At 41.5% G+C, this 12,885-nt stretch overlaps 1 protein-coding gene across 1 annotated transcript; it reads left to right on the forward strand.

Moving 5' to 3' along the window:
- Positions 1–2,907: 2,907 nt before the first annotated feature.
- LOC115902007 (pantetheinase-like) lies at positions 2,908–8,680 on the forward strand. The gene is made up of 7 exons (XM_030945163.1): positions 2,908–3,025; positions 3,130–3,260; positions 4,313–4,505; positions 5,112–5,403; positions 6,601–6,974; positions 7,131–7,301; positions 8,561–8,680. Exons 1-7 carry the CDS (start codon positions 2,972–2,974, stop codon positions 8,678–8,680), a joined length of 1,335 nt encoding a protein of 444 aa, XP_030801023.1. The 5' UTR covers positions 2,908–2,971.
- Positions 8,681–12,885: the final 4,205 nt, after the last annotated feature.

A 12,885-nucleotide genomic window follows, 5' to 3' on the forward strand; every position in this document is an offset into this window, starting at 1 on the left:
AGGTCCTCAATCCCATATTCTGGAGCTGGTGAGACAATGGGAGTTCAAATATTCTCCAAACTCCAGCACTGATTACCGCTGCTGTGTGCCATATGACCATTTTGTTTCCAAATGTAAATAGTCACATGTGATGTAACAGTGACACGTCTCACATAATGACATGTTTATCAAAAGCCCCAGACAATGTGCTCTGATTCATGGAAGCTCAACATTATTGCTGCTAAAGCCACACTGTCTTAAAACATTGTTCACTGTTTGAGTCAGTTACTGTGTGACCACAGACTGATCTCAGTCCAGCAAGGGTTTATCCAGTGTGGTCCTCTTCCCATGGGTACAAACTCTGCAGACACTGTACTTGTCCCCAGGGAACCTGGGTGATAGCACAACTCTCTCCCAAAGAAAGGATCTGGATTTAAGAGAAGTTATGGCACCTGGGAAGGTCTCACCTTGCAGAAAGGATTCAGCCGGAGTGTGTGGCCAGTCTCAAAGCTGAGAGGTGGCTTCTTCAGGTTTGTTCACTGCTGATACCAGTCCTCTGGATAATGGAATGTGTGTGCAGGTGATGTAGGATCCCAGCCCTGAATGTGGTGAGTATCTTGAATCCAGGATTTTGTTCAAGCCATTGTGGTTTGGTTAAGGTATGTTGAGTATTTTCCTACAGAAGACTGGCAGAAGCCATAATGACACTGAATTCTTTTTGCTGCAGAGATTGCATAACACTTATCATTGTGAAATGTGTTATTGTGAGAAGTGAGTCAAGAATACAGAAAGTAATCCTGTGCAAGTCCACCCGTCACCCACATACCAACTCCCTCTGTATAAAAACAAGGCTGCGTGTAACCACCGATAACAATAAACACTTCTTCGAGGGTAGTGCAGAAAAAACCCTTTCGTTACCTGACTGCTGAGTCAGAACCACAGAAGGTAAGAAACTTGGGTGCCAGATACAAGTGATTTTTGTGCACATGCAGCTTTAGCTTCAAGATTTCTGCTGGAGTGACCTGTAGATATAAGAAAGCACATTGCAATAAGCAAAATCTAGAAATAGTGTGTCCTATTCATGACGGTCTTCCTACAGAGATTTTTTGGGACCAGAGATCTTTGGGGCTTTGTTATTGAGCGGTGGGTGTGCTGATGGTTCTGCTCAGACAACCAGCCTTCCTTGCAGCTCCTCCCTAGGATATGCAGCAGCCCCCAAAGTCCCTGCTACTCCGGCCTGTGCTGTGCTGAGCTGGGGTGGCACAGGTATTACCCATGCTGGGGTACCTACGTCTCCCAGCACCTCATGCCCTTGAGTTTGAGCAGGAGTGTGTTCACCCTGGTCTCTGCTGAGATTTCCCAAAGTTGTTTTCCTTCTGGGACTCAGGGTTGCTTAAACTGTGTTACTAAAGCAATACTATGCCTGATTTTTTGGTATATCTGGTAAGTAACGTGTTTTTTCAGCTGCATCACAGTGGTGGCTTCTGAGTGACTTCCCTGTGTTGCTGTGAGGCAGAATTGCTCAATGCTGGCCGCTCTCTTGCCTTTGATGCTGAGTCTTTCCGGACAGGGTGATTACATGGGTGTCATCTTTTAGCTACCCTGGGGAATTCCCAGCTTTTGTGCAAGACTTCCTCTTTTTAAAGCCCACTGCCTTTACCTGCCTGCCACATCCCCTTGGGTGACTTCCAGGCTCCAGACATGGGGCTTCCTAGCACTTGTGCCTCTGCTGTGCTTTTGGTGCTATCTGCTCTGGAGCCCTGTGCCCCGAACACAGATGTTGCAGCCATCTGTGAGCACAATGACATTTTAGAATCATAGACTTGATGAAGTGTTGGCTTCTCCTGAGGAGGCCTTGGTGCTGATGGAGAAAGATCATTCTTTTGGGTGACACTACATAGGGAATAGGAAGATTTTGCAAGGAGGAAGAAGGGGTTTTTATAAAATTTCTTCTATGTGGTAAATGACAAGTCAGGTTACATTCCTTTACCCTCACTAAAGTACCACAGGTCCTAATTAAGGTTTTTCTAGGGATCATCTAAAACTATAGTAGCAATATTCTATTTACAAAATACTATGCTAAAAATTTATTTCCATGAGAAAAAATGGTGCTTTCCATGAGTAATTTCAAGTTGCTTATTGTACAAAAACTTCATTTTCTTTTCATCGTAAAGAACAAAATGTGTTGTCAAATTCTTTCTCACAAAACAAGCAAGTCTGTTAGCTCTAGGCAGAGAGGTCAGCACAATTCAGGGGGTAGTTTATACTGCAGTGTGATCCCAGTGGGGAGGACACTCACAAGGCACCCACTTGAACTGTAATAAGCCATTGGACAAAAGCAGGAGGTATGGCAGGACCATGTCTCATAAACATCACTGAATTGTCTGCACCCTGGAGCAAGAGGGCTGCACTCCACACAGGTGGGCTGTCTTCAGTCGTGGCTGAAGTTTCCACTGATGGCAGCCATGTGCAGTAAGGTGATAGGGAGTAGTGTGTCCTAACCAGGGGAGTCTGGGCTTTCCCTGAGATGGGTTCAAAAGCATGGAGAGGGATGTGCAAGTGAAATGTGCAAGTGCTCCTTCCAATGAACCCCTTGTAGATTAACATGGCTTCTGACAAGCTCTCTTAGCCTTTTGTTCTACTTTTTATTTAAAACCTTTCATATTGGAAACAAGATCAAATTCCGAGAAAAGCTTCTTTGACTTTTTGCCAGAAATCTCTCAGATTACTCAACAGAAGATTATTGCCAAAGCAAACCTATTAGTCGTTACTCCTCCTCTTTCTCTCCAGTTTATATTCCCCATGCTGACCCAGGAGCTGGGAGGCTGCAGCCATGCTCCCTTCCCAGGCTCTCCTGCCCGCTGTGGTGTTTGCACTCGCAGCCCTTCGGGCCCTTGCCTCTGACACCTTCCTGGCAGCCGTCTACGAGCACGCCGTCATCCTGCCACATCCCACCCAGGAGCCCGTTCCTGCCAGCGATGCTTTGGCCCTGATGAACAGAAACATGGATGTCTTGGAAGGGGCCATCAAGGAAGCTGCCCAGCAGGTACGAGGGCTGCCATGAGGGCTGTCCATCAGTGTTTTCTGCTCCTGCTGACCCTCCTGTTTGTCTGTTGATGGGTGCCCTTTAAACGGAGCCTGTTGTGACAGGGTGCCCACATCATTGTGACTCCTGAAGATGGCATCTATGGCTGGCAATTCACAAGAGAATCCATCTACCCCTACCTGGAGGATATCCCTGATCCAGCGGTGAATTGGATACCTTGCACTGACCCCTCAAGGTGATTCCTTCTGCAGTGGTTTTGGTGATTTCAGCCTGTTATCTCATGGAGTCTTGAGCAGCTCACATTAAATGACTAAGATCTGCTAATTCTTTAATCTATAAAAATTCACAAGTACTGTAGAAATGAGATGAATCAAAAAGAGTTCTTAATTAAATAGTAATGGGAATATGTCAGGTAAAAGCATTGAGACAGTTTTACTTGCAAAAGGACAAAAATGAGAATGTTTTAGGCAAAATGATTATTTTAAAAACATGCACAAATTTATTGATTCAGATCACTTGTGAAAACCTTCTGTAAGTGGAAGCTATTTTATTATCATGTAGCTGCATGGATCAGACGAGCTGATTCAGTCCTCAGTTCAGGTGGCCGAGTGATTTCTAAACCAAATTGCACAAAATATTAATCTAGATCTGAAAGAAATATCTTTTGGAAATCCAGCCACTTGCACACCTGCTGTGTTAGGCATAGAGGTGGTCTCAACGTGTGCGGCTTGGGACACTGAAAAGACCAAGTTCATGTCTAAGCTAACCTTTTATTTTCTCTTTTGAGGCTTTATGGAGCTAGATTTCAGGAGTCCTCAGCTCTGTAAATGCTGTGCCCACTTTTTACTAAAGGCATACAGACAACAATTATTTAAAAAGGCTAAAATTTTCTTCTGAATCAGGGCTTACAGCTGCTTGATAATTTGCTTTTTAAGCTATTTAAGATTTATGTCTCTGTACTGATTTATTCTTGTCTTTGCTTTGTGAAGCTCTTCACATCTTTGTATGCATGTTAGCTGGAAATTCTATCCACACAGAAAATAACATTGTAAAGGATACAGGAAAGAAGAGCACAGGGAGGCCATTTTTTAAAGATAAAAGAGACTGGCAATTTAAAATGATGCTATGAACAGAGAAGAAAATGAACAAAACCTATGATTTGATCTATTGCTTTTTCAGCATCTGGGGATGGGCAGTAAATGGAGTAGTAATTCTGAATGCATTACTTTTACGTGGGGCACTTAAAATTCTATAAGACTTTTTTTTCCTTCACTAAAAATGCAATAGATTTGGTCCAGCACCAGTACAGGAACGACTCAGCTGCATGGCCAGAAATAACTCCATCTATGTGGTTGCAAATATTGGGGACAAGAAGCCATGTAACTCCAGTGACCTCAGCTGCCCCAGGGACAGTCGGTACCAGTACAATACGGATGTTGTCTTTGACACACAGGGCAAACTGGTGGCTCGGTACCATAAGGTAAGGAAATGCTTCAGCATCAACCTCTAATTTATTATCAATTAATTTTTCAGCTCTCTGACACCAGTTTCAGATAGTTTATACAGTAATTTTACATTACTATAAAGTGACAACCAGTCCGGGATGATTTGATGATCTTATGGCCAGAAGAAAAACTCTAAGTAATTGCTTGACCAGTCAGGCAAATTATTCTCAGGAGCACTGCAGCTGCAGAGTGCATGCCAGCTGCCAAACACTTAAGGGCTACATTTATGACAGTAAATGTTAAGAAAACAGTGACAGAATTTTCCATACTCAATAAACATTAGCTTTTCCTTGATACATTTGTAGCCAACCTAGACAGTGCTTTCGCAGGGGACATCTTGGCCCTTGATCTTAGAGTTAAGCAGCTAATACTGGATGGGCCTTGCTGTCAGGAGGTAGATCGGGCACAGCCACCCCATTTTTTGTGGGGGGGAGGGTCAGCTGGATGGATACAAACCAGCTGTGCTAGCCAGCTCGGTACCTCCACTCCCAGTTCTGTATTAAAGCTTGTCTCAGATGCAAAAGCTGTTCATAATCTTGCCTTATTTTCAGTTTCTAATATGCCATTTTCATCATCTGCAGTACAATCTGTTTAGAAGTGAAACTCAGTTTGATTATCCAAAAGAGCCAGAACCTGTCACCTTTGAGACTCCTTTTGGGAAGTTCGGCGTTTTCACTTGCTTTGACATCCTTTTCTATGAGCCTGCCGTGGTCCTGGTGAGCAAGATGCAGGTGGACACCGTGCTCTTCCCAACAGCTTGGATGAATGTCCTGCCCTTTCTGACTGCAATTGAATTTCACTCTGCTTGGGCTATGGGCATGGGTGTTAACTTACTTTCTGCAAATACTCACAACACCACCAAGGCAATGACAGGTGAGTTGCATTCAGGAAGAGGGAAATTGTTCCCAGATTCAGAAGCAGGCAGTTTTAAACATAGTGAAGTCTCTAAAAAACAGTGTTTTAATTGGACTAAAGATCTTTGAGATTTGGTACTGAATGCAACAAACAACTTCAGGTAAAAGAATGTTGAATGTTCTGAAAAAGGTAAAAATAGGAAAAAATAAACATTAAGACATTAGACATTTCTAAAAATAGAAAAATAGGCATTAAGTTTTGATAACTTAAAAGTGAAATTTTATTTCAGAAAATAGCACAAAGTTTCACTTAAATTTTCAGTCTCTCATCTAGAGGCAGCATTTTCTGTATAAAATTCAATCATCAGTTAAATGGAGAAAAAAATGTTTTAATCAGAACCTAGTAGTGTAAAACCAAAAGGAGAATTCCACTCGTATACTGAATAAAACATTCTCTTTTTTCTTGTGGCTGCTGAAGACTTAGAGATATTATGTTTTGCTTTGCTCTGAAAAGATAATTAGTTCTGCGGGGGGATAGAATGTAAGAGAAGTGCAGAAGGTAATCTCACCCCTGAGGAGTTGCAGCTGTACTAATCACCAAAGATTAGGAACAGGCCTGCCCTTAACAGGCCACAGCTGTGTCCAATAAGAAGAGTGCTACAAAAGAGTGGGTTAGCTGGGTGAGAAGGGAGTTGGAGTTTGTTGGTTGTGCTGTGAAGAAGAAGGAGTTAGTGCTGTGAGGAGCTGCACATGAGAAATCACTAAGAAGGTATGGGACTTTTGCAATAAGATGATAACATACTGTCTTTTTTTTTCTTTACGGAGAAAAGGATTTAGCTGCATCTGTTACTCTTCCCTGAATCAAAGTGAAAACTAAAAAGGAGCATTTTGGCCTGCCCTAAATAGACTGAGTTTAGGCCATAGCCCTGTGTGTCCTTCAGTGAAGCATAACTCTCCCCATCACTGCCTCCTTTGTCCAATATGCCTCACTGAGATCTATGATTTATTTTTAGATGAACCTAAGTTTTAACGCTAGGGTGGGTGGTTCAGCTTTTCGGTGCTTTAAAATTATCCCAAAACCTCTTAGTACTGTATTGAATGAACAGAGTATCACTACAAAGCAATGCCAGTGTGGTGTGGGGAGTGACTGGCACCCCAGCCAAGCCGTGCTGTGTGGTGCTGCTGGCTAACGGGGGGCTGGTGGTGTCCTTGGCAGGCAGTGGGCTGTTCACACCAGAGGGACCTGCTGCCTACCACTACGACAGTGGCACCGAGGAGGGACGTCTCCTGCTAGCAGAGTTGAGTGCACACCCCCGTCTTTCCCCCACCTACCCCCCTGCCATCAACTGGAGTTTGTATGCCGCGACCATCAAGAAGTTTCCTGGAGAAAATGACACTTTCTCAGGAGCTGTCCGGAAGGATATATTCACTTTCAGAGAACTCAGGCGCAAGGATGGAAATTACACTGTTTGCCAAGGAGACCTTTGCTGTCATCTGGTCTACCAGATGTCAAACAAGAGCAGAGATGAAGTTTATGTCCTGGGTGCATTTGATGGGCTTCACGGTTCTCTCATAAAATACCATTGGCAGGTAATTGCATGTTTAGAGGTGAGTGTGGCCACATGACAACCACCTAAAAGCATTTGTCCGTTACTGTATCCTGGGAACTTCGCTTGCTACCAAATCCAGCTTGTGGTTGCTGAAAGCTCAGTGGTGTTTTGCCTTTCTGCCTCCTCCTCCTCACAGATCTGCACTCTGCTCAAGTGCCCCAGCACAAACCTGAGCACATGTGGGCAGCCTGTGGAGACGGCTCAGACAAAGTTTGAGATGTTCTCCCTCAGCGGCACGTTTGGCACTAGCTACGTCTTCCCAGAAGTGCTGTACAGCGGGGTGCAGCTGGCCCCTGGGGAGTTTGAGGTAATGGGACACCCTGGAGCTGTTTGTTTCAAGGTTTCTCACACTGTGGGGTTGAAAATTGATCTGGCAGCAAAGTCCCGTCCAAGAACTGCTTTCTTTGGTTCTGCTGACCGTAACCCAAGGGGACAGATTTAAACAGGGGGATTGAATCAATCCAGCAAATCTGCTTTCCCACTTCAGATTGTAAATGAAGAAACCACAGCTTTCAGTGAGCTATTTTCTACAGATTTCTCATAATGGTCATTTATGAGAAAAAGAAATAAAATACTCTGAGAAATTGTCCAAACAAGAAAAATTACTTAGGAGTATCATGTGTAAGAGCAGAGATTCTATGCAGTAAAGAATGTTAAAAGTGCTTTTTGAGGGATTTGTGGTGTTTATTTTTTTTTATTTGGTGGTTCATATTTTATTTCTTCCAAAAGATGTTTTCATTCATAAACCTTAGATTAGTTTTATGCAATAGGCTAGATGAAATCCTAATTGATTTCAAAGAAGTATTTAACAGCTTACAAGAGACAATGAAGACAGCAAGAAAGACCTGAAATATTTTAGGGGAAACAAGAGTGATTTTTTTTACCAAGTAGGAAGTTGAAAAGCATCATTCACCCTTCATACTTGCTTTGGAATGAGACTTCTGTAAAAGTAGGCACATCACAGAATTTATTGGTATGCTAAAAATATGATGGTGGTCTAATTTTAAAATGGTAGGCTGTATTTTCTTAACAAATACATGCTTACCTTTTGTCACCGGGGCAGAAAAAAGTTGTTATGGGTGTTCACAGTTGCTGAACAATGATTTCAAATTGATACATAAAAAGGAACTAAGAAAAGCTAAATATGGCCAGTAGCTTGAAATTATCTTTTTCCATCTGGAAATTGTTCTGGGGCCCACAAATCAAAAAAATATTTCAAATATATCCTAGACGTGCATATAACTTTTGTTACCTTGTATGAGTAGAGAGAATGTAACAAATTAGTTATTCTCACTCTCACCTTCTTACGAGGTGGAGAAAATGGTCTTTATTTCCAAAGACAGAGGAAGGTTTAAGGATTTCTGGGTCCAAGGAAATGTGGGAAGGCTATAATGGGGAGGCTGTGGCAGACCTAGAGAGAACTCTGTGTTTTTTTTTCACTACCATGACTGTTTTTAAAAGTGTTGCATCAAAATATTCAGCATCTAAGACCTATTCTTTCTGTACAATGCAGTATTGCCACTCTGTTAGTTGACTATTAGTGCCATTCTTTCCCTTTTCCACTAGGTGCTACGTGACGGCCGTTTGAAAAGCAAGCGTGGCGCGTCGAAACCGCTTGTAACAGTGACACTTTTTGGAAGGCTTTATGAGAAGGACCAGCCACATCCTCTGCGAATTTCCCTGTAAAGCGTCTCCTTAGGAGTTACACACTCACCAGAGACAGGAAGGGAATTTCCTCCTGAGCCATAGCAGTTACCTTGTATGATTCCTGTTCTGCAATACTGCACTTCTCCTCGGCACCTGTGGCAGTTGGGCTTATTTGGGAGAAAGTGATGTGGCCACCCTGCTGTGCGTGCCTTTTTAACAGGGCTTGAGCCAGTGCAATTATTTTTCAGTATGCCTGATCTGTCACATGAACCTTTTAATCATAAATTTTGTTTCCCCCAAGATTTCATATAGATTGATAGGATTACAATAGAAAGAAGACTGATAACAAAATCTATGAGATGTGGTTCGTCATTTTATTGGAGAATAAATTTTCGCCAAGAAAGCCTTTCTGTTCCTTTTGGTCCTTCCTGTTTTTCACTTTGTAGAATCATTAAGTTTCTGCTTTTTTCAGCCTTACAGCCCAATCAACAGGGCCTACTTAATAATCAATGAGCCTTGGCCCCATTCTGACCAAGGCACTGTACAATAAAGAGAAAACCAGATTTGAAATTATCTTGGGTGCAATCTTAGAGAAAGCGGTCCTCCACAACCCACCCAGGTGTTGGGTCTGGCTAAGATAAGATAAAGCACATCCAATTCTGCAGTCCCTCTGATCTTTCACCTCTTTGTGCATAGCAGATGGGTGTTGGGTCCAGGGCACTTCGCGTCCAACTTACCATATGCAACACAGTACTCCAACACCTTCTCCTGGGTATATGGATAATTTCTTCAAAACTGTTAAGATAGATGAAATAGGTGATCTTTTAGCACCTGAAACACATTTCATCCTGTAGTGTGTGAAATAGGCCTTATTTTGGATTTCTAGCAATGATGTATCAAACTTGGCAGCCCTGGGCCTCATTTCTGCCTATCATGTTATGGAGCAAATGAGCTTTGTTTGCATCCAATGTTCCTTGGACTGGTCCCTGTCTCCACACTTATCCCTAGCACTTTGCATCTACTGCCATTCTTAGAGCCGGCACCAAGGTTAGTACTGAGCTGTGCTAAATGTGGCATGTAAGAAACACTCTGTGACTTCCCACCCCACACACACCTACGTATGTTATCCAGAAGTTGTTGAAATCACAGGATTTCTGTTTTTCCCTGTGCTGCAGCTTCCTAGCATGCAACCTTAGGGGCTCTCTCTGGGAGTGTTTTCATGCTGGAAATAAAACACTTGAACTTTCACTCAGTGGGGGAACTGTACCACTTGGCAGCAGTTACTCCAAACAGACAGGGATTCTAAGTTGTGCTTGCTGATTCCTTGTTCAGCACCTCACAAGTGAACACAAAAATCTCTCACATATTGCTTGCTGGCATTTCTGAAGTTTTGGGTACTTCCCAGGTAGATGCAGAGCTGACTGTCTTGGGTTGTCAGAGCTTGACACAGTTAGGATACAATAAATATTGCTATTCCTGATACAGGATATCAGGGAAGGATTCTTGTATCTCATCCATTAGCAGAATACAGAAGTCCAGGACTCCTTGAAAATTACACTAAAAGCAAATTTGAAGAATGGCTCACCTGCAGTTTTTGAGATGTGCTGCACAACTTTCCTCTCCCTGAGAGGGTTCCAAGGGTGCCATATGATGAACCGCTGAGGAGTTTATTCAACTCTTTCCCATTTCTGAGGACAAAGCAAGAATTTGGACAAGCGGAGGATGAAGTTGCATGGACTGTTGCAACAGCCTCAGAATACCTCCACCCTTTCAATACACAAGAACAATGAACCCTACTTTTGGGAGAGGATCCCCTGAAGGAATTGCAAAAACCAACCAGATCTTCACCTCACTGACTGGTGGTCACAAGTGTCTAGACAAAGTTCAGATAATGAAATATGAAGTTTTGTAATAAAAGGAAATTTCAAATGATGCAAATTACAGAAACATTCAGAATAGAGAAGCAGAGAGGTAATGAATGCCCGATGCAACAAATGACATTTATCTTTAACAGCAGCAGTATTTACTGACTCTGGGACAGATCTGCCAGAGTAGAAAAGTCAAATTAATTTATAAGTAATTCACATCAATGACCCCACCCCAAAAGCTACTACAGATGGTATCTTAATGAGACCCATCCCTCTCTAAGCTGGAAAAGCATGCTTTTCATATATCAATATTTCTTCCTTACACTTTGATGCTGGCCAAAGCAAACAAGACCCACCTGTCCACAGTGTTTCTAACCACACAGAAAGAAAAACAAGTTCATAATAGATTTTATTGATGCAAGGCTTCAAAAATACTCCATTTAAACAAATATGATCCAAACCTTGCAGCTACCTTAAGTAAAACTAGTGACAATTTTGGGGAAACTTTGAGTAAAATCTAATGTACTTTATTTTACATATTGAGTTAAAGTAAGGAGGCCTTTGGAAAAAATAGAGAAACAAAATCTTAATAATCTGGAGTTTTAAAGAGAGAAGGACTCTTCAGCCATGTCCTTACACATATATTTAAGTCATCGTGACCTCAAGTTATGCACAAAATAATGTGGTGCAGTGAGGTACAATCAGAGGTCATGCGACTTTTAGGCCAAGTAATTCAAAGCTAAGCATATATGAACAACTTACATTATCATGGGTGAATTACTGACAGTATAGGACACCATTCCTGGGTACATTGAATCAGTGCACTTTTAGTGAGTGACAGACAGAATGACAATGACCTGAATTTGAGCTGCAGAATTTCTAATTAACCAAAAATTGAATTAGAACCCCACTTCATCCAGATGGTGTTTGCAATGCCAATGTCCACCATCAGGGCAACAAAGTTGAAAAAGAGAAATAACTTGCATAGGTCAATAAAGAGAGCAGCAGTTATTATAAGATTTACCACAGCTAATACAGGAATGCTTCTCTGTGCCTTGTGATGGACCATGAAATGTCATGAAGCCCCAACAGAGAAATAATTATAGTACACCTTCCAAAAATTAGCCTTTTAACACTGTAGACAAACACCATCTCCTACTGAAGCCACAGATGAGCATGACAACATTGCCAAGTATTGTTTATCTGTGAATCAGACACAGCTGATTGGTGAAAGAGAAACTTTGCATACTGACAACACTATGTTATTTTCTCTTTCAGTCTGAAAAAAAAAAGTAGCTGTGAAAGTATTAAAATATTTATTGTAGCCACTCATTACTATAAAGCTTTAAGGGAAATAATCTACCTTCTGTTCAAATATTCTCATGGCAGCAGGGAGTTTCTACTACAAATATGTACAATATAGGAAATGCATTGTAACTGCATAATTTTAATTTTGTCTATCCATCTTCATTTGCTACTTCCAATGTTAAAGTTAATTGATAACCTCATAGTCTGGGAGCTGCAATGGTGTCAGGATGCAAGATTAACAAGGAGTATACAAAGCAGGGATAGATTTTAATGTCAAAAATACAGTCAATCTTTAGGAAATCCCCTTTCAGAAAAATGGGAGAATGAATATTTGCATACAGTTGGTCAGCTAGCTTATGTATTGCAAAACATAATATCATAAAACTAAAAAAAAATAATTTGAATACCTTTGAGAGAGTCTTCAAGATCAATGGATGACTTTTGTAACAGCAATTTTGAACATTTACTTCTAAATGAACATTAGGAGTATGAGACACTTGAACTTACCGAAGTCAAATACATGGAAACATTAAGGTAAGTTTTTTTTAAGATGGTTATTTTTCTATTTTGCAATTCACCTTGATGTATTTCCAGCCAACTGAGACTGATTTTTGTAAAGTGAAAAAGGTCTATTCAGTTCTAGTTAAGGGCTCTCTAAGGAAAATTCATTGTGGAGGGGAGAGGGGACAGTTCAGGCAAGACTTTCTTGTCAAATTTATGGGTGAGTTTGAAAAAATCTAACCTTTATTCTGCAACATTTATGAAATTCTTAGACAAAATGTAGTGCTACCAGACAGTTTCCATTAAGTTGAGCAAAGAAAGTACACTGAAATCTAGGCCAATGCCATTGCCATGTTACTTATAGACTCTTTAGGATACACTCTCCCATGCTTTTTAGAGACCTTTCTAAGTTTTCCGTATAGCATTTATTCCTGTTCTGGCTAAGTGCTGCTATATAACACCTAAAGCTCTCCTTTCCTTTCATTTTGTCTCCACTAGGAGCCAGAAATATTGACGTAATGCTCTTTTCAATGAGGTCCAATAAAGTCAAATTGGGGCAGTGAGTTT

The sequence above is a fragment of the Camarhynchus parvulus genome, chromosome 3 (assembly GCF_901933205.1).
Source record: "Camarhynchus parvulus chromosome 3, STF_HiC, whole genome shotgun sequence".
Lineage (NCBI taxonomy): Eukaryota > Metazoa > Chordata > Aves > Passeriformes > Thraupidae > Camarhynchus > Camarhynchus parvulus.